General features: G+C 54.7%; 1 protein-coding gene and 1 non-coding gene across 5 annotated transcripts; both read left to right on the forward strand.

Moving 5' to 3' along the window:
- The first annotated feature begins 812 nt into the window (after window positions 1–812).
- NAP1L4 (nucleosome assembly protein 1 like 4) lies at window positions 813–24,066 on the forward strand. 4 transcript variants are annotated; one of them, XM_049781226.1, is made up of 14 exons: window positions 813–900; window positions 8,948–8,978; window positions 11,412–11,511; window positions 13,248–13,389; window positions 13,750–13,836; window positions 14,343–14,474; window positions 15,520–15,591; window positions 18,122–18,261; window positions 20,618–20,763; window positions 21,498–21,520; window positions 21,672–21,791; window positions 23,051–23,080; window positions 23,523–23,599; window positions 23,801–24,066. In XM_049781226.1, exons 3-13 carry the CDS (start codon window positions 11,432–11,434, stop codon window positions 23,583–23,585), a joined length of 1,035 nt encoding a protein of 344 aa, XP_049637183.1. In that variant the 5' UTR covers window positions 813–900; window positions 8,948–8,978; window positions 11,412–11,431; the 3' UTR covers window positions 23,586–23,599; window positions 23,801–24,066. The 4 variants fall into 4 exon arrangements, with proteins under 4 accessions (XP_049637183.1, XP_049637184.1, XP_049637182.1 ...); XM_049781227.1 differs by having other exon boundaries at window positions 23,523–23,586; XM_049781225.1 differs by having other exon boundaries at window positions 23,523–23,579.
- LOC126019276 (U1 spliceosomal RNA) lies at window positions 12,276–12,439 on the forward strand. The gene has a single exon (XR_007499007.1). It is a non-coding gene; the product is annotated as a U1 spliceosomal RNA (small nuclear RNA).
- Window positions 24,067–24,087: the final 21 nt, after the last annotated feature.

Genomic DNA, 24,087 nt, shown 5'->3' on the forward strand with positions numbered 1-24,087 from the left:
CCAGCCCTGACGGAAAAGCTTCTGAGAAAACAGACTCAGAAAACAACTGACCCCCTACCTTGCCCCCAGCACAGGGGGGAGAGTAGAGGACTGTTTTCCCAGCCCAGCTGTCCTCTGGCTGGACATAGAACTTTGAGAGGACCATCCCAGGGTCAGGGAACCCTCCCTCCAGTGTCCCAGGGACCCTGGAATGGATGGGTCTAGGGTCCTGGGTAGGAGAGAGACTGCATGGTTGCAGAAGTGACGGTGCAAGTTTATATGCAACCCCACAGGGAGAAAAAAACTGAGCTGGGGTGCAAGGCAGGCCTGGGGCAAAGTGAAGGCCTGCACCCCAAATTGGCAGGACAGGGCAGGGCCTGGGGGTCAGTCAGCCAGAGGGTGGGCACGCCTGGGCTTCAAGCTGAGCAGAATCGGGGAGTGCAGGAGTCACAGAGGACCGTGCAACAGAACCGAAAGCAGCGCTGCGCCCCGTCTGCGGAGCGGGGAGACCTTCAAACCCCGCAAGCCAAGTAGGGATTCAACCCGCGGCCTCCACGCGGGCTCCCAGGGCCAGCCCGGGCCAGCCCCGCCCCGCTCCGCTCCCTCCCTTCGCTTCGCTTCGCTCTGCGCATGCCCGCGCGCGCGGGGCGCCCTCGCCTCGCTCTGCGCGCGCGCGCGGCTGATCCCGCGCCCGCCTTCTTTGGCCTCTGATTGGCTGCGAGGGCAAGCGTCTACTTGCCATGCGCGCCTCCCGCCCAATCGCGCCGCGCTTTGCTGGCGAGAGGCGGGGCCTCGGGGCGCCAGCCAATGAGACGCCGCGTTGTTGGCGGCCACGGCGGCGCCACCCCGGGCGGAGCGCAGCCACCGCCGCCACTGCCGCAGGAGGCGCGAGGAGCGGACGCGCGGCTCGGCCGGAGGCGGGTAACGGCGCGGGGCGGCGGCGGGGCGGGCCGGGGGTCGGGGCCGGGGCCGGGCCGGGGGGCGCGGGCGGCGCGGCGGGGCGGAGGCGAGGCCGGGCCCTGGCTCGGGGCGGCGCGCGCGGCCTTTTGTTCGCGGCCTCGGCGGGGCGCGCCCCAAGGTTTCGGGCACCCGCGCCCCGAGACGCGAAGCGGCCCCGGAGGTGCCTCCTGCCCGGGGCCCCGCGCCACCCCCTTGCAGCCCGCCTGTTGCAGCGAGTTGCGGGCCGAAGCAGCAGCCGCCGAGGAAGAGGAGAGGATCCCGGAGCTCGCCGGGTGGTGCCAGGCTTCCCAGCACCCTGGGGCTGCTCGCGGCCTGGAGTGGCACCCCATCACACACGACACACGCGTGCAAAACACGCTGTCCACATGCACACATGTACGGGCACACAGGCGCGCACACACACACACGCACACGCACACGCACGCACGACCCTGCAGCCCACCCCCGTTGCTGAGTGTGGCGGGAGAGGCAAAAAGCGATGGTAAAAGAAGCCAGAGACACGGTGTGGAGGTAGGGCGCTAGTTGGCCTGTCACGCATGCAGAAGGACGGTGGTTGGAATCCCAGATGATCCCCCCGAGCCTGCCAGGAGTAACCCCTGAGCGCTGCTGGGTGTGTCAACCCCCCCAAATGATGATGATAAAAAATGTTTTATAGGGTTCGGAGAGATGGCATGGAAGTAGGGCTTTTGTTTGCCTTGCATGCATGCAGAAGGACGATGGTTGGAATCCCATCTGGTCCCCTCTTGAGCCTGCCAGGAGCGGTTTCTGAGCATAGAGCCAGGAGAAACCCCTGAGCGCTGCCGAGTGTGACACCCCCTCCCCAATGATGATGATTAAAAAAGTTTTATAGGGTTCGGAGAGATGGCATGGAAGTAGGGCTTTTGTTTGCCTTGCACGCATGCAGAAGGACGGTGGTTGGAATCCCTGCATCCCAGATGGTCCCCCCGATCCCCCCCGAGCCTGCCAGGAGTAACCCCTGAGTGCTGCTGGGTGTGACACTCCCCCCCCCCAATGATGATGATAAAGTTTTATAGGGTTCGGAGAGATGGCATGGAAGTAGGGCTTTTGTTTGCCTTGCACGCATGCAGGACGGTGGTTGGAATCCCGGCATCCCAGGTGGTGGTCTCCCTCTTGAGCCTGCCAGGAGTGTAGAGTCAGGAGGAACCCCTAAGCGCTGCCAAGTGTGACTCAAAAAAAACAAAACAAAAATGATGGATACAAAGTTTTATGGGAGCCCGAGGGAACAGCACAGCGGAGAGGGCTGTTCGCCTTGCATGAGGCCGACCCGGGTTCGATCCCCCCGACATCCCCATAGGGTTTCTCTCCCCCACCCCTACCCGCCCCAGCCTGTCAGGAGGGATTCCTGAGCGCAGAACCAGGAGGAACCCCTGAGCACCACTAGGTGTGGCTCAAAAATGTTTGAAAGTTCTGTACAAGCTGCTGCTCCTCTTAACAGAGTGACCAGCTGGGGTTTTAAAAAGGAAAAGTGATTTGCCAGGTAAATGACCTTCGGTTGCAGTGTAAAAGGATCCTCCGGTGAACGCTATTGCAGTGCCCGTGTTGCAAGATTCTAGGGCCTTGCCAGTCAGTAAGAACAGGAGCAGCGCGGGAACTCCCCAAGTTTACTACGGTCCGCCTCCCCACTGGCATGTTCTGGCAGCCCCTTGTGGCGCGATTGGGTGTTGTAGGAATAATCTAGAGCACAGTATTGAAGGATTAGTCCTCCAGAGCTGTGGTATTGCATTGTCTGTGCTGGTGTGGACCTGGCCTCCCTACAGCCCTGGCCCAAAGTGGCTTTGAACACCTGGTGGGTTCGAGGTTTATCAGAAACTGAATAGTGATTGAAGAAATAGAATAGCCTTGCATTAGAAAGGATGGAGGTTGGGGGTGGGATCCCATCCTGGATCACTGCTGTTGGTGTCAGCGGGGACTCTGGTGCAGGGCTGGAACCCAGTTCAACTGTGCAAAGCAAGTGCCTTCCCTGCTGAGCTCTCAGTCCCTGAGAGTATTTCTGATCAAGTCCAGAGGCCGAATTCTGGGAAAGGTACTGAGGTGAGGACTGTCCTCCTGGAAAGTGCAGGCATCAGGCCACGGGGGAGCATCGGTCTGGATGGTGTTTGGAGTTTGGTGGGGACCTGTCATTTATTTTTTTTTTTTTAATTTTTGGGTTTGGCCACAACCGATGGTGTCTGTGGAGTCTGCAGATTACTCCTGGCTCTGCTCTTCGGTCATTCCTGGCAGTGTTTGGGGGACCCTGTAGGATGCTAAGATGCCAGGGAACGAACCTGGGCAGGCCATTTGCAAGGCAATGCTGTGCTATCACTCAGGCCCTAAGTGCCTTCCTCTTGTATTTATTTGGTTTATGTTTGGTTTGAGTCCCACCCAGCTGTGCTCAATAGGTACTCCTGGAATCACTCAGCAGTGTGTTGGGTGTGTGTGTGTCTTCATCTCCTGAGAACTTGGAGCCCTTGAGTGGCAATCTTTGCATAGCTCTTCTGACATTTGGACGAGTGGCCTCCAACTCAATGTAGGTGTAAAATGACACGAAGGCCAGGAGGTGGCTCGAGGGTGGAGTGCCTGTTTTGCGGGGTTCAATTCCCAGCACTAAGGTGGAGGGCACACCCACCCTCCAACAATAAATAAATAAATAAATAAATAAATAAATAAATAAATAAATAGAAGGAGCAGCATCATGAAGGAGGTTGAGGATGGCTTTCTTTTAGGGGCCTGGCTGTGTGGAGCTTGCCCAGGAATCTGGTTTTCCTTTCTTCTCATCCAATCACTGAGAGTTACAAAGTTACAGACGCAATCACAAAATCTCAGGTTGTGATTAAGTTTCAAGCAGATTGTTTCAGCTCCTGTCCCTTCCCGCCAACAGTGTCCCCAGGTTCCCTTCAGCCTCTGTTGTAGGCGCTTTTTACTTTATTTTTGGGCCACACCAGCTGTGCTTAGGGTTGCCTCCTGGCTCTGCGCTCAGAAATTAGTCCTGGCAAGTTCACAGGACCGTATGGGATGCTGGAAATCGAACGCTGCTTCCACCCCTTGGATCCTTTCTTTCTCTTTTGTCTTTTTTTTTTTTTTTTTTTTCTTTTAAGACACTGTAGTTTGTAAGAGTTTATTTTAGAATTGTGTTGTCTGTAAACTTTAAAGTGGCTTGAAACCTTTTAAGCTCCTGTTTTACTTGCAAAAGTTTTGCCAATGATACTGTGGGAGTCGGGTGCTTGTCTTGCCCGCAACTGGCCTGAGTTTGATCTCTGGCATCTCTATTATCCCCCACAACAGAACCCAGAGTAGCCCCTGAAGTGTCCGAGTACGGCTCAGAAATGGGGGTGGGTAGGGGCTAGAGAGATGAGTTGGGGGGGGCGTGTTTGCTTGCACATGCTAGCCTGTGTCCAATATCCAAATTCCTGTAAGAATGCTGGAGCCCCCTGGGAGTGAAGTATCCCTGAGCTCAGAGCCAGGAGTGGAATCTACCCCCAGCACCACCATTTGTGGTCCAAAATCCAAAACCAAAAGAAAAAGTTTTTTTTGTGGCCCCAGGAAAGAGGTTTGCGGACTATTGATAGTTCCTGGGCCTGTGAGGTTCTCTCTGCAGAGGGGAAATGCAGCGAGAAGCTGCTGCCACGCAGCCCTGACGCACAAGTGGAAAGTATTTGATAAGACCGGAAGTGGGACAGGAAATGCTCCCTCGGCATTAGCTTACTTTGCAGACTTTTGGGGGGAGGGCGTGCTGTGGAATGCTCTCCCACACCTGGCAGTGCTCTGGGCTCACTCCTGACCAACTCTGGGACAGACACATGGGTGCCGTGCCCTAATTGGCAATGTGTTCAGAATAGACTTTCCTATCCCCAGGATGGTTGGGACTTGTCTCTGGATACCTAGCAATGGGAAAGACCTTATTAAAAGGTGGGTTTTGTTTTTCTTTTTAAATAACTAGTTTTATTTTATTACTTTGTGTGTGTAAAGTGAGATAGGTTTTGGTTCTTGTTATCAGAAGATACCAGCCTGTTCAGGGCTTATTCCTAGCGGTGCTCCAGGGAACCTGTGGGATGCCAGGGATCAAATCTGGGTCAGCCACATGCAAGGCAGTCACCCTACTGTCTCTGGTCCTGGCAAGAGACAAAAATTCTTTTTGTGGGAAGGGTGGTGCACTCCTGGTGGTTCTCAGGGAACCATTTGGGATGTTGGGGATCGAACCTAGGTCGTTAGCTTGTGAGCCAAGCACCCTATCTGCTTCTATGCTTCTGGCCTCACAAGGTGAGTTTATAGAATGAAACTTGCTTAGAGAGGTGTGAGAGTAGAGATTGCTGGGTATAGGACCAGGGATGACCCCTGAGCATCAACAGCTGTTCCCCCCCCCCCCCCCCCCAGAAAATCTTCAAAAACACTTCTGCAAAAGTGGTGGTGGATAGTTTGGTTTCCATTTGACAGCCATTGGGTTCCAGCCCTGCATCCCACAGAGGAAGAGGGGCCTTTTCCCTTGTTTGCCCTGGGTTTGAAAGGTCAGGCAGATTGAGTAACAGGAAAGGCAAGAAAAGACGACAAAGGAGCCCTTGTCACCTGTGCCTTTGATCTTGACCCTGGACTGTCCTGTAGCCTTAAATCTTCTCATCGCTTGTGACTTAAAAAAAAATTTGGGGCCGGGTAGGTGGCGCTGGAGGTAAGGTGTCTGCCTTGCAAGCGCTAGCCAAGGAAGGACCGCGGTTCGATCCCCCGGCGTCCCATATGGTCCCCCCAAGCCAGGGGCGATTTCTGAGCACATAGCCAGGAGTAACCCCTGAGCGTCAAACGGGTGTGGCCCAAAAACCAAAAAAAAAAAAAAAAATTTTTTTTTTGTGACCACACCTAATAATGTTTAGGGCAACATGAGGTGCTGGGAGGGGCCATGTGGACAGAATGTAGGGGCCTCCACAACATGCTTTTCTGTCCCTCTGCACTGCCTTTGGGGGACCCCTTTGCTCGAAATCCGTCTGGGGGTGCTTCCCAAGCGCTTAAGCGCTTGCATGTTGTTCCTACTCCAAGCTTCTGTTGAGAACAAGGTGCTTTCATTGTTTATGGTGGAGGGGTGAGCTGCCTGCTTGTATGCTCTAGTTGTGTCTGGGGGCTGTGCTGCGCTGCAGTCAGGGATCACTCTTGGTGTGGGCTTGGGGGACTCTGTAGGGTCCTGGGAATCTAACCCAGGTCTACCTCTGCACTGCAGCCGCCCTGTCTGAGAATAGGGTCCTGCTGTAAGCAAAAAGATTGCTTTCTCCCAGAATGCTTTGCAGTCCTTCCTGGGCTGGTTTTTCTGTGGCACGTACACTTGTGGGTACTGGGGTGTCTGCGTGGACAGGATCACATAAGAGGCCTTTCCTCTCCATCTTCCCTTTGAACCCCAAAAACAAGGTAGGTGGTAATGCCTTGGTAGGGAGAGTGTAAGAAGGAAGGGGACCTGGTGACAAGGCTGTTAGGTACAGGGTAAGAAACGGGTTTCAGGTGTTGGCCTCACTGGGTCATGTACTGGTAAAGTGGGGGAGGGAGCCGGAGCCGAAGGAACATGGGGCCCCCAGCCAGGAGGGCAGGTTGGGTGTGGACAGGCCTGTGCTTTCTCACTTTCCTGCACCCCAGGACGGGCCTGCTCAAGTTTCTGAGGCCTCTGTGGCGGGGAGAGCCTGGCTTAGCACTTGTCTGCAGAGGTGGGGGAGGCTGAGCATGTGCAGGCCCTTCATGCCACTGTGCAGGCAGGAAGTTGAGGCAGGAACTGGTGACAGTTCCCCAGAGAAGACAAAGGTGTCTTATTCTGATAGTTTGGACATGGTAGTGAAGTTTTCTGCCTGCCTACTAGGCAAACAGGCATCGCCTTCACTCCGGGGCTTGGTTTTAGCTGAGGTCACACCCAGCTGTGCTTAGGGTCGACTCCTGGGTGGACTTGAACGGAATGGGGTGCTTGGGTTTGAGCACTGGTTGGAGGTGGTGTGCCAGGCCAGTGCCCTCCCTGCTGTGCTCTCTGCAGCCCCCGCTCCATCTGTTTTTGATAAGTGACACAGTGAAAGGAAGTGTGCTTGTGTTGCCATTTTGATCTAGTACGTGAATGCAATTGAAATCAGTTGGAGCACAGTTTCAGGACTCCTTGAGTTTAAGACCTAGATGGCTTTTTTTTTTTTTTTTTTTTTGGTGCCCTCTCTGAGGCACGATAGATGACTTTTCATTGCTAAGGGAGTGTACTTTATTAACAAGAATTTTTTCATTGGCTTGCAAATTTCTGGATGTGTGGGCAGAGACTTAGTACAGGGGTTAAGGCCCACGCCTTGCCTGTGGCTCCTGGAGGAGCCCTCCTCCCTATGTGCTTGGTGGTTAGATGGATAGATCATTCCTTACCTTATCTGCTGGCTTACTGAATTCCACCGAATTTCTCAGAACACCTCAATGGCCAAATGAATAAGTACAAACTCTCCTATTCAGGTAGGAGGCGCTATAGACCAGCCCTGTACAGCGCTTTGGCCAGGTCTAGGTGGGACAGGCCTCCTTCTATGGGGTGCCTGGTTCCCTTCAGAGCTCAGAGCAACGCCAGGAGGCCTGGGTTTCCTGTGGGGGGAGGAACCCACCTGACTGGACAGGAGCCAGACTCGGGAAATTGGGCATTTCCGAAAGCTTTGGTTCCGTCCAGCTTTCATTAGTTCTTGACCTCCTGGAAAGGCAGCGAAGCACTTGGGCTTAAGACCCGTAATCAGCATGTACAAGTTGACTGTGCTAAGGATGAGCCTGTTCCCCCACTTAGGCCTCCTGTTGTCTCAAAAGTAGCCCAATTGGGGCCAGAGAGAAAGCACAGCAGTCGGGTGTTTGCCTTGCCTGCAGCTGACCCAGGATGGAAGGTGGTTTGCATCCTGGCATCCCATATGGTCCCCCGAGCCTGCCAGGAGCAATTTCTGAGCACAGAGCCTGAATGACACCGGTGTGACACCCCCCCCCCAAAGTAGCCCCATTTTAAAATTATAACTGGTACTGAATCATAGCAATAGCACACAGATAGGGTGCTCGCCTCGCACGCCCCTGGCTGGGGATTCCATCCTCAACTTTCCAGGGTGATCCCTGAACACAGAGCCAGGAAAGCTCTGAACACTGTGGATGTGGCCCCAAAATCAAAAATGAAATGACAGTTGGATTATATATTAAAAGTGTTCAAGTTGGGGCCGGAGAGATAGCATGTTTGCCTTGCATGCAGAACGACGGTGTTTCGAATCCTGGCCTGCCAGGTCCCTCGAGCCTGCCAGGAGCAATTTCTGAGCATAGAGCCAGGAGTAAGCCCCGAGTGCTACCAGGTGTGAACACCCCCCCCCACAAAAAAAAAGTTTTCAAGCAAAAATTAGGAATTTAAAGATACAGTGGAAAACTTGCTAGAAATGTGAAAACTTGTGAGAACAAATGGGTTAAAAAAACGAGTCTAGAAATAGGATTATGAAGCAGAACATTGATTGACATTGTGATGGGGGTTTTCTGTGGGTCCGAGTTGGTTTGCCTTTGTGCAAGCTGAGAGCTGACGCGAGCTGTGCTTTGTATTTGGCAGGCCTGTGTTCACCAGCACAATGCTGGTGCTCCTGAGCACTGCAGGTGTCACCTCTAAGCCAAGTGGGGGGTCAAACTCAGGGCCCCAGGCTTGATGGGAAACAGGTGCTCAGCTACCATTTACCTCCCACTGCCCAGCTGGGTTAAATGAATTCTGAAATTCTCTGCCCCGTAGCATTCAGTTTGTTCTTTCACTTGCTCGCCCCTTTCGGTTTGGATGTGGCTTCCTCAGATTGAGAAACTGCTAAGAGGAGTTGTAAGTGCAGCTGGCTGAGAGAGGCCCTGGAAAACCAAGACTAATGAGGACCGGGGGACCGACAGTCTGCAGTGCTGGGAGCCTGGTGCGCGCCTGGTGGCACTCAGGCTCTGGCGGCCTCCCTGCCCTTCCTGAGTGCAGCTGTGAAGGAGGGAAGCTTGACCCATCCTGAGGTGTGGGGTGCTGACTGGGTGTGTCTCTTGTTTGTAGGAGCAACAGACATTCAGATGGCAGATAACAGGTGAGTCCAAACGCCCTTTTAAGAAATGGGGGTTGCCCCCCTTGCAGTGCTGGGGGAGGCTTGGGCCATGCCCGGTGATGCTCAAGGATTACTCCTGGCTATGCACTCAGAAGTCGCTCCCGGCTTGGGGGACCATATGGGATGCCAGGGGGTCCAACCGCGGTCAGTCCTGGGTTAGTGCTTGCGAGGCAAACACCCTACCACCTGTGCCACCGCTCTGGCCCCTGGCACTTTTGTCTTATGGTAATTCCTTTTCAGAAATCATTTTAAATATAAAAAATGTCTCAGATAAAGATGCTTAAAACATTTCTGCCCTTTGGTGTCCGCTGGCCCAGCTGCCAGTCTTGCAGGGCCTGCATGTGCCTTGCCCCAAGCCCCGCCCGAACCTAGGGAGGCCGCCTTTGCTTTCTGGTTTTTGGCAGTGTGCTGAGAGGCCACATGGGGGCGCCGTCGAGCCCCCTCCACACGCTCCCCATGATTCTCACCCTGGCGCCATATCCAGCGGGCAGATGCCCCATGCCCTGTGAGGAGTTCACTCTGCTGGGGTCTCGGGCGATCAAACCCTCTCACAGGCTCAGGGCCCCGTGCTGAGACACACCCCCCCACAGCTGTGCCCCACGCGGCCCGGACCCCCTCCCCCTGGGTTTGCTTTGGTTTGCTTTGGTGAAAGGGGCTTTTCTAGGTGTCCTAAGTGCTGCGGCTATTTTGGTGAAACCACGTTGGTTTCTGAGCCTTGGGCACCGGGCAGAGCCACTGTGGGCCTGTGTGGCACAGGAAGAGGAGCTCCCCCGCTTCCCAAGGGCGAAGGTGCCCAGCCCGCCTCAGTCTCTACCCTTGGTTTAGCCTTTCAGACGCTGTTCCTTCAGATTCCGCGGAAGCTGCCAAAAATGCCAGTACAGGTCAGTGCCCTGCAGGTGAGAATGCAATTTGGGGAACCTGTGTGCAGACCAGCCCTGGCTCTGGGAACATTGGCCGAAATGCAGGGAAAGTGGCCCAAGTAGCTCCCTTGCGGGATTCTCGTGAAGAGTGGTTCCTTTGTTTCTCTTTTGGGCCATACCTGGCAGTGCTTGGGGATTCCTCCTGACTGTGAGCTCGGATCACTCCTAGTGGGCTCTGGGACACTTTGGGGTGTCGAGGATCGAATCCTGGCCCACTGTGCAAAGCCAGTGCCCTTCCCATTTCCCTCTGTTGTACTGGACAGTGCAGCCTCAAAAGGGCAGATGGAATGCCCGGGGCCGGCACCCACCACTGCCCCACCCGGTTGACCGTCTGTCCACCAGTGAATGTGGCTCTGCCTTTCTTTCTCCACATTCCGCGTCACTTTGTCTCTGTTGACGGGTTCCCTGCCTGCCTTGAAGTCCTTCTGGAATAGGTTTCCAGTATTTTTTGTTTGTCCTGAGGCCATTCTCTGCAGTGCCCACGGCTGACTCTTGGCAATACGAGGGGACCTTACGGGGTGCCAAGGGTCAGACAGGTCAGCTCTGTGCAAGATAGCATCCTATCTGCTGGACTGTCTCTCTGGCCCTTGGAGGTTTGTATTTTGTGGGGGTATTTTTGTTTGTTTATTTCTGGGGTTTTTTTTTTTTTTTTCGGTGTGGCTTTTTGGGTCACACCCGGCAGTTCTCAGGGGTTAATCCTGGCTCCACGCTCAGAAATTGCCCCTGGCAGGCACGGGGGACCATATGGGATGCTGGGATTCGAACCGATGACCTTCTGCATGAAAGGCAAACGCTTTACCTCCATGCTATCTCTCCGGTCCCTCTGTTTTGTTTTGGGGTCAGACCCTGCAGTGCTCAGCGGTTACTCCTGACTGAGCTCAGGAGTGACTCCTGGCAGGCTTGGGGGACCCAGTGGGATGCCAGAGATTGAACCCGGGTCAACTGCATACAAGGCAAACGCCCTCCCCTCTGTGCTATGGCGCTCTAGCCCTCATGGCCCCTGTGAGTTTAAATTAATTTTGAGATGTGTTTTTTTTGTTTTGTTTTGTTTTGGGCCACACCCGTTTGAAGCTCAGGGGTTACTCCTGGCTAAGTGCTCAGAAATTGCCCCTGGCTTGGGGGGACCATATGGGATGCCGGGGGATCGAACCGCGGTCCGTTCCTTGGCTAGCGCTTACAAGACAGACACCTTATCTCTAGCGCCACCTTCCCGGCCCCTTTTTAAGAGACCACTCACTCATTTTAAATAGAAATTGACGTTGAGCAGGTAGGAGGGCACTAGCTTTGCACATGTTTGACTTGGGTTTGATTCCTGGTATCCTTTAATGGTCCCCTGAGCACTGCTGAGTGGGACCCAGAAAACTAAATATAAAATTAAAAGTTGCTAAGCAGAGCTCACTGGACAAGAATGAGTGGTTTGCCTCGGTGAACCTGGTGCCCTGTTGGAGCGGATCTTGTTTTCTCCCTCCTCTGACTGGCCTGTCTCTCTCCTCAGAGAAGCTCACGGATCAGGTGATGCAGAACCCTCAGGTGCTGGCGGCCCTACAGGAGCGACTGGACACCGTCTCCCACACCCCTTCCAGCTACATTGAGACGTAAGTGTTGGGGATCGGGGGTGTGGTTTCCTGGGCCTGGAGGGACCGGGCGCCATCCTGTGGCAGGAGAGGCAAGTGGCAGTGCTGGCCTACAGGGGCAGCTTTTCTAGCCTTGGAGCCGGGTACACAACCCCACGACAAGACTCCAGTGCAAGGTTTCTTGAGACGGTGGCCATGCAGGGATCCTGCAAAATAGATTTCTGGCGTGGGAGCAGTGTTCCCCAAAAGGGAGGGAACACCTGAGGTGGAGCCTACCCGTTTGCCTGTGGACAGGTTGTCTGAGGGGCCAGCTTGCCTTTCCCTTTTTTTTGGGGGGGGGGCCACACCCGGTAGTGCTCAGGGGTTACTCCTGGCTATCTGCTCAGAAATAGCTCTTGGCTGGCAGGGGGACCATGTGAGACGCTGTGATTCGAACCAACCACATTAGGTCCTGGATCTGCTGCTTGCAAGGCAAACACAGCTGTGCAGATTATCTCTCCGGCCCTACCTTTCCTTTTTGGTTGATGGTTTGGGGCCATGTCCAGTGCTCAGGGATCATCCCTGACAGGGCTCTGGGGATGAGTGTAGGGTGCCAGGAGAGTACTTTCCTGCTTTTTCTTGCTCAGGCCTCTTAAGTATAGTTTTGGAGGTAAACTCTACAAACTCAAACTTTGGGGGTCCAATAGCACCCAAGGGTGTGTGTGGTGAGGGAGTGTTATCTGCCCACTCAGCATGATTTTTTCTATTAGAACAGGTAAAAAAAAAAATCAAAAATACCAGGTAAAATACTTACCTGGCAGGGGAGATACCATGATCACAAAGGTGGTTTTAACCCAGGGTAGGCTTATCCATTGCACTCTGGTGTGCTGACCTCTGCGATTTCCCCAAATGTGGGAAACTCAACTGCATAATTTGTGGTAGTGGGGGACTGCATTCGCGCTCTTCCCTGGAAAAAAAATACCAGGTAAAAAATGTGGGTGCTCCATTGACACGAGCATCTGTGTCCTGCCCACCGAGGCCCTCCTTTGGCACCCTCTGCTCACGCTCCCCAGCCAGATCGTGGTGGGGAGGGTCGAATGGTTTGTGTTTGTGGCCACACATGGTAGGGCTCAGACAGAAAGTTTTTGAGGTCTCATTTCCCTGGAGGAGCGTCACGCTGAAGATGGCTCCATGCTCGGGCCCCACAGGGTGCCTGCCCCAGGCCTACCCCAGTCTCCACTTGGAGCCACTCAGAGGCCTGGGCTCTTGTTTGTCTGATTTTTCTTAATTTTCTGTCCTAATAGGATTCAGTTCTTCAGAGTGAACTGTCTGCTGTAGACAGAATTTATTTAGGGGAGCTAGTGGGGCTCCCCTGGAGGGAGTTGTTGGTGAATTAACATCAACAGGATAAAAGTGGGACTGGACAGGTGTGCCGTGGGCAAGGAAGTACTTGCCTGCATGCCGCTCACCTCAATTCATTTCTGAGCTCCCGGTACGTTCTGAGCCTTGGAGTGCCTCAAAATAATAATAATAATAATAATAATAATAATAATAATAATAATAATAATAATAAGGCCATAGCGGTGGCACAAGCAGTAGTGCGTTTGTCTTGCAAGTGCTAACCCAGGACGGACCGCGGTTCGATCCCCCGGCACCCCATATGATCCCCCAAGCAAGGAGTAACCCCTGAGCGTCACCAGGTATGGCCCAAAACCAAAAGAAAGAAAATGCTGTAGTTTACAGCCAGAGGCTTATTTTGGTTGTGCTTTCCTCTTTAGATTACCCAAAGCAGTAAAAAGAAGAATCAATGCGTTGAAACAACTTCAAGTAAAATGTGCTCACATAGAGGCCAAGTTCTACGAGGAAGTCCACGACCTGGAAAGGAAATACGCGGCCTTGTACCAGCCTCTCTTCGACAAGGTAGGGAGCCGGGTATGCGTTGGATCCGGCTGGGGTCCAGCTGACATTTACCCAGCAAGTTGGTCCATCTTGTTCTGGGTTTATTTGCATTTGGGGGTTCACACCCACCCACGCTCGGGGCTGATGCCTGCCTCTGCTCAGGGATCGCTTCTGGTGTGGCTCAGGATACCATTTGGAGTACTCAAAATCAAAATTAAGTCAGCCACATGCAGGACAAGTGTGATGAAAACCTGACTCTGGACTTGGAGTGAGTGAGTGAGTGAGTGAGTGAGTGAGTGAGTGAGTGAGTGAGTGAGTGAGTGAGTGCATGAGTGCATGAGTAAAGGAACGAACAACCTAGGGTCTCTGTGTGTCCCGCAGAGAAGGGAGTTCATCACCGGGGATGTGGAACCCACGGATGCTGAGTCGGAGTGGCACAGCGAGAACGAAGAGGAGGACAAACTGGCTGTAAGTGGGGTTTTGTCTGTGCTGGAGGGGGGATGGGCTGGGGATCTAACCTGCACCTCCCTGTGCACAGCCTTGCACTTGCCCCTTGAGCTACTTTCCCGGCCCTGTGAGCGTGCCATCCTGTCCTCTGATGGGAAGGAGCCTTTTCTACTGGCTTAGACTTAATTTCCGTTGGGAAGAGCTGCCAGAGGCCAGAGTGAAGGCCAGGACCCATAGGCCTTTTGGGTGGGAGAGAGTTGGGGAGTGGGGTGGGGCACCTCGGCCTTTCCTGCTTCACCACCAGTGAGCACAGGAGGTGCCGAAGTTCGTGTCGGTAGTGGGTTCTGTCTGCACGGAGTGTGCTTAGTTCTCTGTCCTGTAGAAGCCTCCGGAACCATGGGTGTACCAGATCTTGGGGTGCCGGTGGAGAAGGTGGTGCCTCTGGGCAGAATCGGGGATCCTGCTCACCTCAAGGCTCACTTGGGAAGTTGTCGTTGGAACTCTTCTGCTCCCTTTTGTCCTCTCAGAGTGACGTCCAAAGCAAAGTTACCCTAGAGGAGAAAGAACCTGCAGCCGGCGATGAGCCCAGCCCCCGAGGGATCCCAGAGTTCTGGTTTACCATCTTCAGAAACGTGGACATGCTCAGTGAGCTGGTGCAGGTGCGGCCGGCTGGGGAGGGCGCGCTTTCTCTGCTCGGCAGCTTAAATTAGGGCTCTCGGCTTCTTGATTGCGGGGGGGGGGGGGGGGGGGGTAACATGCCTTGGCAAACACACTAGGAATCACTCCTGGCTCAGGGGACCCTGTGGGGTATTGGGAATTGAACCCAAATTGGCCGTGTGTGAGGCAAACACTCTCCCCCGTGTACTGTTGGTTGCTCTGGCCCCCAACAGAGTTTCTGGATTTCAAAGCTTGGCCTTGCCCAAAGTTTTGTGGACATGTTAGCATGGTCACTGCTCAGAAGAGCCATGCCTAGACCTGGACTTCCCAAGAATGGGCTGAACACAGTGTAGACATCCCTGTTGCCTCACTGTCCCTGCCAGACTGAAGAAACTCCTTATAGCACTTCAGTTTGGTCTGGTTTCTGGGCGGTGCTTGGCTGACTCCCGGCTCTGCTCAGGCTCCGTGTGTCCTGCCCAGGCTCACGTAATCCTCTAGGGTGCTGGGAGTAGAGCCCAGGTAGCTGTGTGCGTGGCCCGTGCCTCCCTACGGGGCCAGGACACTGGGCCCAGGCTCATTCCTGTTTGTACTGGTTCAGGAGGAGGGTTTGTTGGGGTTGGAGCCTATTACGGGGGGCAGGGAGGGCTCTTGGCTTACCGGAGCTGCCGGCTTTGGTCCTGGTACCCCGTAGACTCTCCCAGGCTCTGTGCCAGGCTTAGGGTGGGCCTCTTCTCGGCTCAGGTCTCCACTCAGCCTTGATTTAGTGAAGCTCCACTCAGTGGAGACGAAGGTCTGAGGCCTCCGTCACACTGGACTCAGCTCCTCCTGGGCTCCAAGTTCCTAAAGGACCTCTGGTCACGAGCTGTGGGGTGCTCGGGCAGGGCCAGCAGCTTCCATTTGGTCACCGCAGTCAATCTGGGGGCCTTTGACTTGAGGTGCTGCTTCTGCAACCTGTCGGGGTCCCGGGGTGAAGGGCAGGTGGGGCGGTAACCTTGTCTAGGACGTTTGAGGGGACATGTGGCCCTGGGCCCTTGCTCTGTCCCTCAGGAGTATGATGAGCCCATCCTGAAACACCTGCAGGACATCAAAGTGAAGTTTTCAGACCCAGGGCAGCCCATGGTGAGTTCAGGGCGTCACAGCTGTTGGGAGCTTTGGTGTGACTGGTGCAGGGGAGCAGGCCGAGGGCACCCTGCCCCGCACTGTTCGTACCTCGTTGGTCTGCAGTGGCCCACGAGGTCCATTCCGGTGCCACAGCAAACTCCACGCCTGGCTCTGACTCATCGGATGCCCCATCCAGACTCTTGGGCCAAGCTCTGGGGACAGCTCTGGGCAGAGAGGGGCTGGGCCGCTGGAGGTGGGTGTGAGTGGAGGCACCCTTGATGGCCCTAGCAGAGAGCCTGAGGTGGCCTTGCACCTCGTGGGGGGCTCTGGTTGCACCCCAGCTGTGCTTACCCAGCTCCATTCTCCCCTTTGGGCCGCTTCCGGGTTTCTTCTTTGCTGCTCACGAGGCCTGCTCTTGGTTTACCCACTTAGCTTCCATTTTCCTCAATCTCTTCTGGGGTCTCAGACGCCAATGCAGCAGATATGAGCTGTTGCTTCTGCCCCCTCTGCCTCCTCCCCATCCTCCTCCTCCCTTCCACTTGTGAATCTGACTTTGCAACCACCCTGGGAGAAGAGTCAGTGCACGTCTTCATCTGGAAGGGGGCCTGTGGGGCTTTTGGGAGTGTTCTCATCTGTGACCTTAGTGGAAGCCACCTGGTTCCCCTCCTGTCACGATTGACAGCCTGGTTGTTGACTGCACCGCTAATACTGTGCTTCCTGTTCCTCCTGCCAGAGTCCTGGTCTTTGGCTCATTTCTGCTGAGGCCCTGGGTTTGGGTCGCCTTTACTGCGGTCCCAGCTAGGAGAGAACTGGACCTGTATGGCCCTCCTGATCTCCTGGGGATGTGCGGCAGGAAGCCCCAGTGCAGGGTGGAGTGCTGGGGAGAAAGAACACTGTGTGTGGGTTTGGGGATGAGAAGAGCAGAGGATAGAGTACCGACCCTTCCAGAGCAGATTGACCTGGTCCTCAGTCCCGGTAGCTTCCTCTCAGGAACTTGACTCCCTATTGTGGGGGTGTCTTGGGTTTGGTCCTAAAATGGCTCCTGCCTGGAACAGGCCTCTCGTGCCCTGAGCAAACCTTGCCACCAGCGCTGTGCATTCGCCATGTTCCTGGGCTACTGCAAGTCACCTACTATTTGTCCCATCTGGGGGTCAGGAAGGGAAGCCAGAGACCCCTTCACTCAGCCAGCCATGGGGGCCAAGGGAGGCCAGTAATCTGACACCTGGGTGCCTGGAAACGTCCTTCATTTCTCAAGAAATCTGGCTCTGGAAATCGACCGGATGAGCAAAGAATTACCAGTCCCGTTCGTCCTAGTGACCCAAGGGGGCATTTCCTTTTCTTAGTCTTAGCATTTTTCTTTTTTCTTTTAGGCACCATGGTCTGCAGAACTCACTGAGAGGGTCATGCGTGTCACTTCCCTCCTTTCAGCACAGTCCTTGGGTAGAGTGATCATTTCCCACTGTCATTGCCATACGGGCCATGTCCAGATGCACTCCCACCCCCTCCTGGCCTTCATTTCTCTTTGTCTCTGGATATGATCTACTGTGTTTCTTTGTATCCTGCAGATGAGTGGGGTCATTTTCTGTCCTCTCTGGCCCTTCCCTCTGCATGACAGTCTTGCCATCCGTGCACCAGCAGGTCTCACGACTTCATATTTTTTCCCTGTGTAGTATTTCATGTTGTAGATATACAGCTTCTCTCTCCCCCCTCATCTGTTTTCAGTTGGGCTGTTTCTATAGGACTTGTGAATAGTGCTGCAGTGAGGCAGAGGGCTTTTCTGCCTGGTGTTTTGGGGCCTTGGGGGATATTCCCAAGAATGGCAATGATGGGTCTTAGGGGGAGGCTCGATTTATAATTTTTTGAGGAATGTTCAAAAGTGTTTTAATAGACTAGGCCAATCGTCACCCCTCCTCCCCCCAGCAGTGACAGAGGTCCCTGTCTTCCGCCTCTGGTTCTGTTCTGTGTGCTGTGCCTTGTGCCAGTCTCTGTGTGAGGTGGCATCTCACAGTTGCTTTGATTGGTGTCGCCCTAGTGCTTTTCGGCCATCTGGGTTTCTTTGAGAAAGTTTCTGTTTCTCTTTCTTCTTATGGGATTGATAAGTTGCCAAGATTGTGGCTCCATTTTCCCATCCCTTCTTTTCTCCCCACTTATGGAATATGTGTGTGTGTGTGTGTGTGTGTGAAGGATGACATACGTTGTCGTGTGTATGTGTGTGAGTGTGTGAGAGTGAGTGAAGGATAACACACGTTGCCAACATGTGGCTCCATCCTGCCTCCAGGGAAGGGAGAGGAACCCAGTCCTTTCCCCACTCATCTCAGCTTTGGGTTTGGGGTGGGCGGCAGGGAGGGTGCAGGGGCCTCTCGGCCTGCAGGAGGTGGCTTTGTCCTGCTCTGGTCTGCTGTGGTCAGGCTGCCTTGTTCCCTCCTCTCTGGGCCGGTTGAACTTTCTGGTGAGACCAGAAATTGGAATGTTTCTCGGGGATCTGGTCTGGTTATTTTGAAGTTTCAGCAAAACTCGGCAACGTTCACCCTGGTTGTCCTATTTCCAGTCTTTTGTACTAGAGTTCCACTTTGAGCCCAACGAGTACTTCACCAATTCAGTCCTAACAAAAACGTACAAGATGAAGTCCGAGCCAGATAAGACCGACCCCTTCTCCTTTGAGGGCCCTGAGATCGTCGACTGTGACGGGTAAGGATGGGCTATTTTCCTCAGCTTCTCAGGAGCAAAACAGGAAACTTAAGGACTGGGGCGATAGTGAGTGGGGGGCGCACTGGCCCTGCACTCAGTCAACTTGGGTATGATCCTGGCACCCCCTGAGCAGGAGTGCTTCCTGAGCATGATCCAGAAGAAGCCAACCCCTAACCCTAAGCATGGCCAAGTATGACCCCAAAACAAAACTAAAAGACTTCATGTAAGAGATATAAATAAATAAATCAGGGGCTGGAAAGATAGCATGGAGATAGGACGTTTGCCTTTCATGCAGAAGGACGTAGGTGGTTTGAATCCCAGCATCCCATATGGTCCCCCGTGCTTACCAGGGGCCATTTCTGAGCATAGAGCCAGGAGTAACCTCTGAGCGCTGCCGGGTGTGACCCAAAAACCAAAAAAAAGGAAATAAATAAATTTAAGAAAATAAAAATATGGGGGCCGGAGAGACAGCATGGAGATAAGGCGTTTTTGCCTTGCATGCAGAAGAACGGTGGTTCAAATCTCGGCATCCCATTTGGTTCCCTGAGCCTGCCAGGAGTGATTTCTGAGCATAGAGCCAGGAGGAACCTCTGAGCGCTGCCGGTGTGACCCAAACACCAAAAGAAAAAAATCTGGGCCTGTATAAGCTCAGTAGACAGGTTTTGGCTTGTTTGGGCCTTGCTCCATCGTGCTTGGGAGACCATCTAGGTGCCAGGTGAGGATCCAGCCCAGGGAGGCCAAGGGCAAGGCCAGCGTCCTCCCCACTAGACCAGCTCTAGCCCTGCTGGTAGACTAAGGTCGGAGGAAGAGTGTTTCTGTCCTGCTGGTGTTGGCTGCACCAGGAAGCCGCTGTCACCGAAGTGCTGCCTGTGTCTGTGATGGGCCTATGCTTGTGGAATGAAAGGACCCAGTTTTGAATCCTGGTCATTGAGCTGATAGTATGGGGTGGCCGAGCGGCTGGTGTGGTCCGTCTGCTGTGGCTTTGAGGATCGACGAAGCCTTTCTGTGCTATGTGTCTTGGGGTTCCGGGTGCTGCATTCCTACAGCACGAAGGAACTGGGTGGGGAGGCATCCCTTGAGTGATGCGAGGCACCGAGAGGGGGTTCTTTTTGGGGAAGGTCACACACGATGGCACTGAGGTCTTGCTCCTGGCTCTGAGCTCAAGAATCAGTCCTTGCAGGCTTGGTGTGAACCCTATGGGACGCTGGGGATTGAACCTGGGTCAATGTACAAGGCAAAAACCCTGCTATCGCTCCAGCTCTTGTGAGATTTTTCCCCTCCCTTATTTATTTATTTATTTATTTATTTATTTATTTATTTATTTATTTAATTTGTGTGTGTATGTATGTGCTACACCCGCCGGTGTTTGGGGTACTCTTGACTCAGGCTCGGCGGACCATATGGGATGCTGGGAATTGAACCCAGGCCTGTCCCTGGTTGGCCACGTGCAAGGAAATTTCCCTACCACTGTGCTATCTATCACTCTAGCCCCATAATGTGGGGGGTTCTTTTGGTTTGTTTGTTTTTTTTTTTTGGCTCACACCTGGTGATGCTCAGGGATTACTCTTGGCTATGCACTCAGAAATTGCTTCTGGCTTGGGGGACCATATGGGACGACGGGATAGAACCTAGAACTGCGGTCATTCCTAGGTTAGCGCGTGCAGGACAAACGCCCTACTGCTTGTGCCACTGCTCCGGCCTGGGATTGGAGGGTTGGTTTCTTTTTTTTTTTTCTTTCTTTTTTTTTTTTTTTTTGGTTTTTGGGTTTTTGGGTCACACCCAGCAGCTCTCGGGTTACTCCTGGCTCTACGCTCAGAAATTGCTCCCGGCAGGCTCAGGGGACCATATGAGACACCAGAATTCGAACCACCATCCTTCTTCATGCAAGGCAAATGCCCTACCTCCATGCTATGTCTCCGGCCCCTGGGGTTGGATTTTTAAACAGAAATCATTACCCTTTGTCACTGCACCAAATACTGCCGTCCACAGATGTCCCCATCAAGCAGTTGATGTTCATTTAGCACCAAAACATGGCTTGACTGCTCTAGGTCACTTCCTGGGGCAGGCCCCGTGTGGGGAAAGACTGCTGTGCGTGGTGTTAAGGGGTTGCCCAAAATCCATGGGCCCCAGGGTCCTGAGAACCTGGCATGCAGATGCCAAGCTCTGTGTTCTCTTGGCTGCCCTTCACCAGCTGGGAGCAGGCTGGCCACGGAGTTGTTAGTGGCAGAGCCTCACCTCGCATAGGACTGAGGAGCAGAAGAGGCGCAAGTCCAGGCCCAAGGGCTAGATAGACCTTCCCTGCAGGCGTGGTTCGAGGCTCCTCAAAGACACATGACTGATCCTCCACCCTCTGCAGGTGCACCATCGACTGGAAGAAGGGCAAAAACGTGACTGTGAAGACCATCAAGAAGAAGCAGAAGCACAAGGGCCGCGGCACTGTCCGCACCATCACCAAGCAAGTGCCCAGTGACTCCTTCTTCAACTTCTTCAGCCCTCTGAAAGGTGAGCATCTATCTGCTCTGGGGCCCTGGGTCTTGTCTTCTGTTGTGTCTGGTTTTAGGTTCCGTGCCCTAAAACAAAGCCATGTATTTGGTATGGGGGCCACACTCAGCAATGCTCCGGGGCGTACTCCTGGCGAACTCCCGTAACCTTTCAGATTCCTGGGGTTGAACCCAGGTCCCTACTTGCCATGCTCTCACTCGGGCAGCCCCGGGATTTAGGCTTTGGGGACCCACGAGGGCTCTCCCGGGAGTCTGTCCCAGCTCAGTGTTTCCGGATTGGTCAGGGCAGAGTCCCAGTTGGCTCGTCGTTGTCCCTGTGCTGGTTCCTGTTGGGCATCTGACTGACCCACTGCTGTGGTGAGCAGCAGGTTGAGTGAAGAGTTTTGCTGGGGCTGAACGGCCTCAGGGTGGGCATCAGGCAACTTCACTCCTGCCTCTTGCAGCTTAGCAGTGTCCCACTCACGCTCACGTCTCGCTGCTTCCGTGTAAGCTGCTGTTGACCTGTTGGAACCGCTTGGGTCAAGTCCCCAAAGGGGAGGGGAGGAAGAGACTGGCCTTTCCCCCGGAAAAGGACAGGGAAGGCGGAGCCGCGGCCTATAGGGACTAACCAGTGCCACCTCCCCATCACTGGCCTCGTTCCAGTGTTCTCCCAGCCAAGCTTCCGAGGTGCTGAGAGCTCCAGGCAGGTCCAGGCACTGCCTGTGGGGTGACTTCTCTCCTCTTCTTCTCTTCCAGCCTCCGGGGACGGAGAGTCACTGGTAAGATTGTGTGTCCTCGGTGCCCACAGCTCACTGGCCAGCCCCTCCTGGGGGCACCCCCTTCCTTCCTGCCCTTTGGCTGGCTGTGGAACTGTGGGGGTGGTGAGAGCACCAAGCTCGTTCGTGCTGGACTGAGCTGTGGATCTCACAGGACGAAGACTCAGAATTCACACTGGCCTCTGACTTCGAGATCGGCCACTTCTTCCGTGAGCGGATCGTGCCGAGGGCCGTGCTCTACTTTACGGGGGAGGCCATCGAAGACGATGACAACGTACGTCCCGTGGTTCCGGGGCCAGGGAGGGGGGAACACCTCTTGCTGTTGGGAGGCCGCATCCAGCTAGCTCTGGATCAGCCCTAGGTGAGCTACAGTGAGGCAAGTGCCGCCTCCTGGCTCACTGTCTAGCCGACCATTGGCTCGGTTGGGGAGCTCCACACCGAGCAGTTTTCAGGGGACCAACCAGATCAGGGCTTGAGCCCTCGAGCCCAGGTGTAGAATCAAATAATTAAGGATGGGGCTGGATGGTGATGGATGGAGGTGGATTTCTCTCTCTGCCATCCCAGGCCACGTGGCTCCGCAACCCCCATTCAGCCCGCGGGTCCCAGGTTAGGTGAACGGCGGGTATAGAACTCACTCGCAGGTAGGCATCAGGAAGCATCAACTTTATTCATGCCCTAATCACCACATGTGTGTGGCCTACTCATAACCTTTCAAGCACTAGTTATTCTTGGCCCTGCATCTTAACTCCTTTCAGCCATCTTCCCTTTGGGCTCCATGCTGGTCAAAGACCAGAACACAGAAACCCAAAAGCCAGAGATCCCAGCAGGGCAAAAAGCGCTTTAATCCCCTGGCTCAAAGGCTTATATACCTATTCCAAGACCCCTCCCAGGAATGGGCCGGGTCTTGCAGGTAAGGTCACACATAATATCTGGTTCCCAAGACCCCTCCCAGAAATGGGTGGGTCTCAGGTAGCTACACCTAAATCCAGGGTGGAGTAACACCAGGCACCTTCTTCATGCAGAGCTGAGCTTCGGCTCAGTTCTCAGTGTGTCCTGTCCGGACCGGGGAAGGAGTCCCTTCGAGATCCCCGGGCTTCTTTGCTCCATGGCAGGTCTGGGGGTGCACTGGGGCCAGGGGTAGACATGTGTGAGGACCCAGGAAAGGCCCGTGCTGGTGTTTAGAGGCGTATTAGGTAGAGAAGCTCCAACCAGCTGCAGGGCTCTGGGCCCCGTGTGCCTACTTCCCTGCAACTCCATCACAGAATGAACAAAGCCTCTTCCTCAGGGATTCCCGTGACAGTGTTAAGCAGCTGCTCACCTTGCCGGGCCACTGCATTCGCCATGCACTTCCTGCATACCCCTTGAAGTTCTCATTCCAGGTGTTGCCAGGCCTCTCGGCGCAGTGAGGCAGTAGACAGGGGACCTCAGGAAAAGGGACAGTTCAGCTCCCTGTTTGCTGTGGGCCAGCAGGCTCTGGGCCGGGTCCCTTTCCCCTGTCGAGCCTGATCTTGATCCATCTCTTCCTCTTTGCAGTTTGAAGAAGGCGAGGAAGGAGAAGAGGAGGTGAGAAGGCCCTTTCCCTGAGGTTTTTCACCCTCCCTGGAGGGCTGGGGCGGGGTGGGGGCCTCTGTGCATGTACCAGGGCAGTCCCTTGCTGGGACTGGCCCATTCTGACTCCTGACTGTCTCCAGTCCAGGGGTCCTGGCTTGGTGGCCAGGCTGCTCATTGTTCTGGCAATGGGTCCTGTTCGGGGCCCACAGTCAACAGTGCTCCGAATACTGGCTCTGGGTTTTCGGGGATTCATGCTGTTGGGAGCTGAGCACGAGCATGAGCATGGTGCAGCCTTTTGAGCCATCCCCAGTGGCCAGATGGACTTGGAATTGCCTGGAGGCTTCTGGACACGGGTGGTCTCAGGGAGGGGCAGTGAGCTTCCCAGTCGCTGGTCACTGGCTAGTCGCCCTGCAGGGACTCGCTTTTGCCCAGCCATTGCTCACTCTTGTCTTAGGAGCTGGAAGGTGATGAGGAAGGAGAAGAGGAGGAGGACGCAGAGGCAAACACCAAGGTTTGAGGTCGGGCGCGCGGGTAAGGGCGGCAGAGATGCGCTGATGACACTTCTGGGACTGGGCTGGGGTAATGCCACACAGCGCCGCAGCCTGGCCCGAGCTGGTCTCTGTCCCCTGCTGATGGGCGGGCGTGTGTGGCTTCCACCCTGGGGTTGGAAGGGCAGGGCTGCCCCTTCCCCGGCTCTGGCTGCAAAGGGACGCCTCTGTCGTGCCGTTGCAGAAGGAGCCCAGCCAGCCGTCGGAGTGCAAGCAGCAGTGAGGCGCCGCCCGCACCCTCCGTGCATGGTCCACTCCTTCCCCTCCTTGGGTATCTCGCTTAACCTGTACAGTGACGGCTAAAACGCATTTCAGAAAAGAGAGGGAGGGTTGGCCCGGCCCTCAGCGGACTTCCCCAGACCCCACCCCTGGGGACCCCTCGGCCAAGTGGGAGGAGGTTTGCCGAGTCGTCCCCATCCCACCGCCGGACTGGACCCTTTTAGCGAAGAGACCCCACGGGCCTCCCTGAGA

Source organism: Suncus etruscus, chromosome 9 (genome assembly GCF_024139225.1).
Source record: "Suncus etruscus isolate mSunEtr1 chromosome 9, mSunEtr1.pri.cur, whole genome shotgun sequence".
In the NCBI taxonomy this organism is placed as follows: Eukaryota; Metazoa; Chordata; class Mammalia; order Eulipotyphla; family Soricidae; genus Suncus; species Suncus etruscus.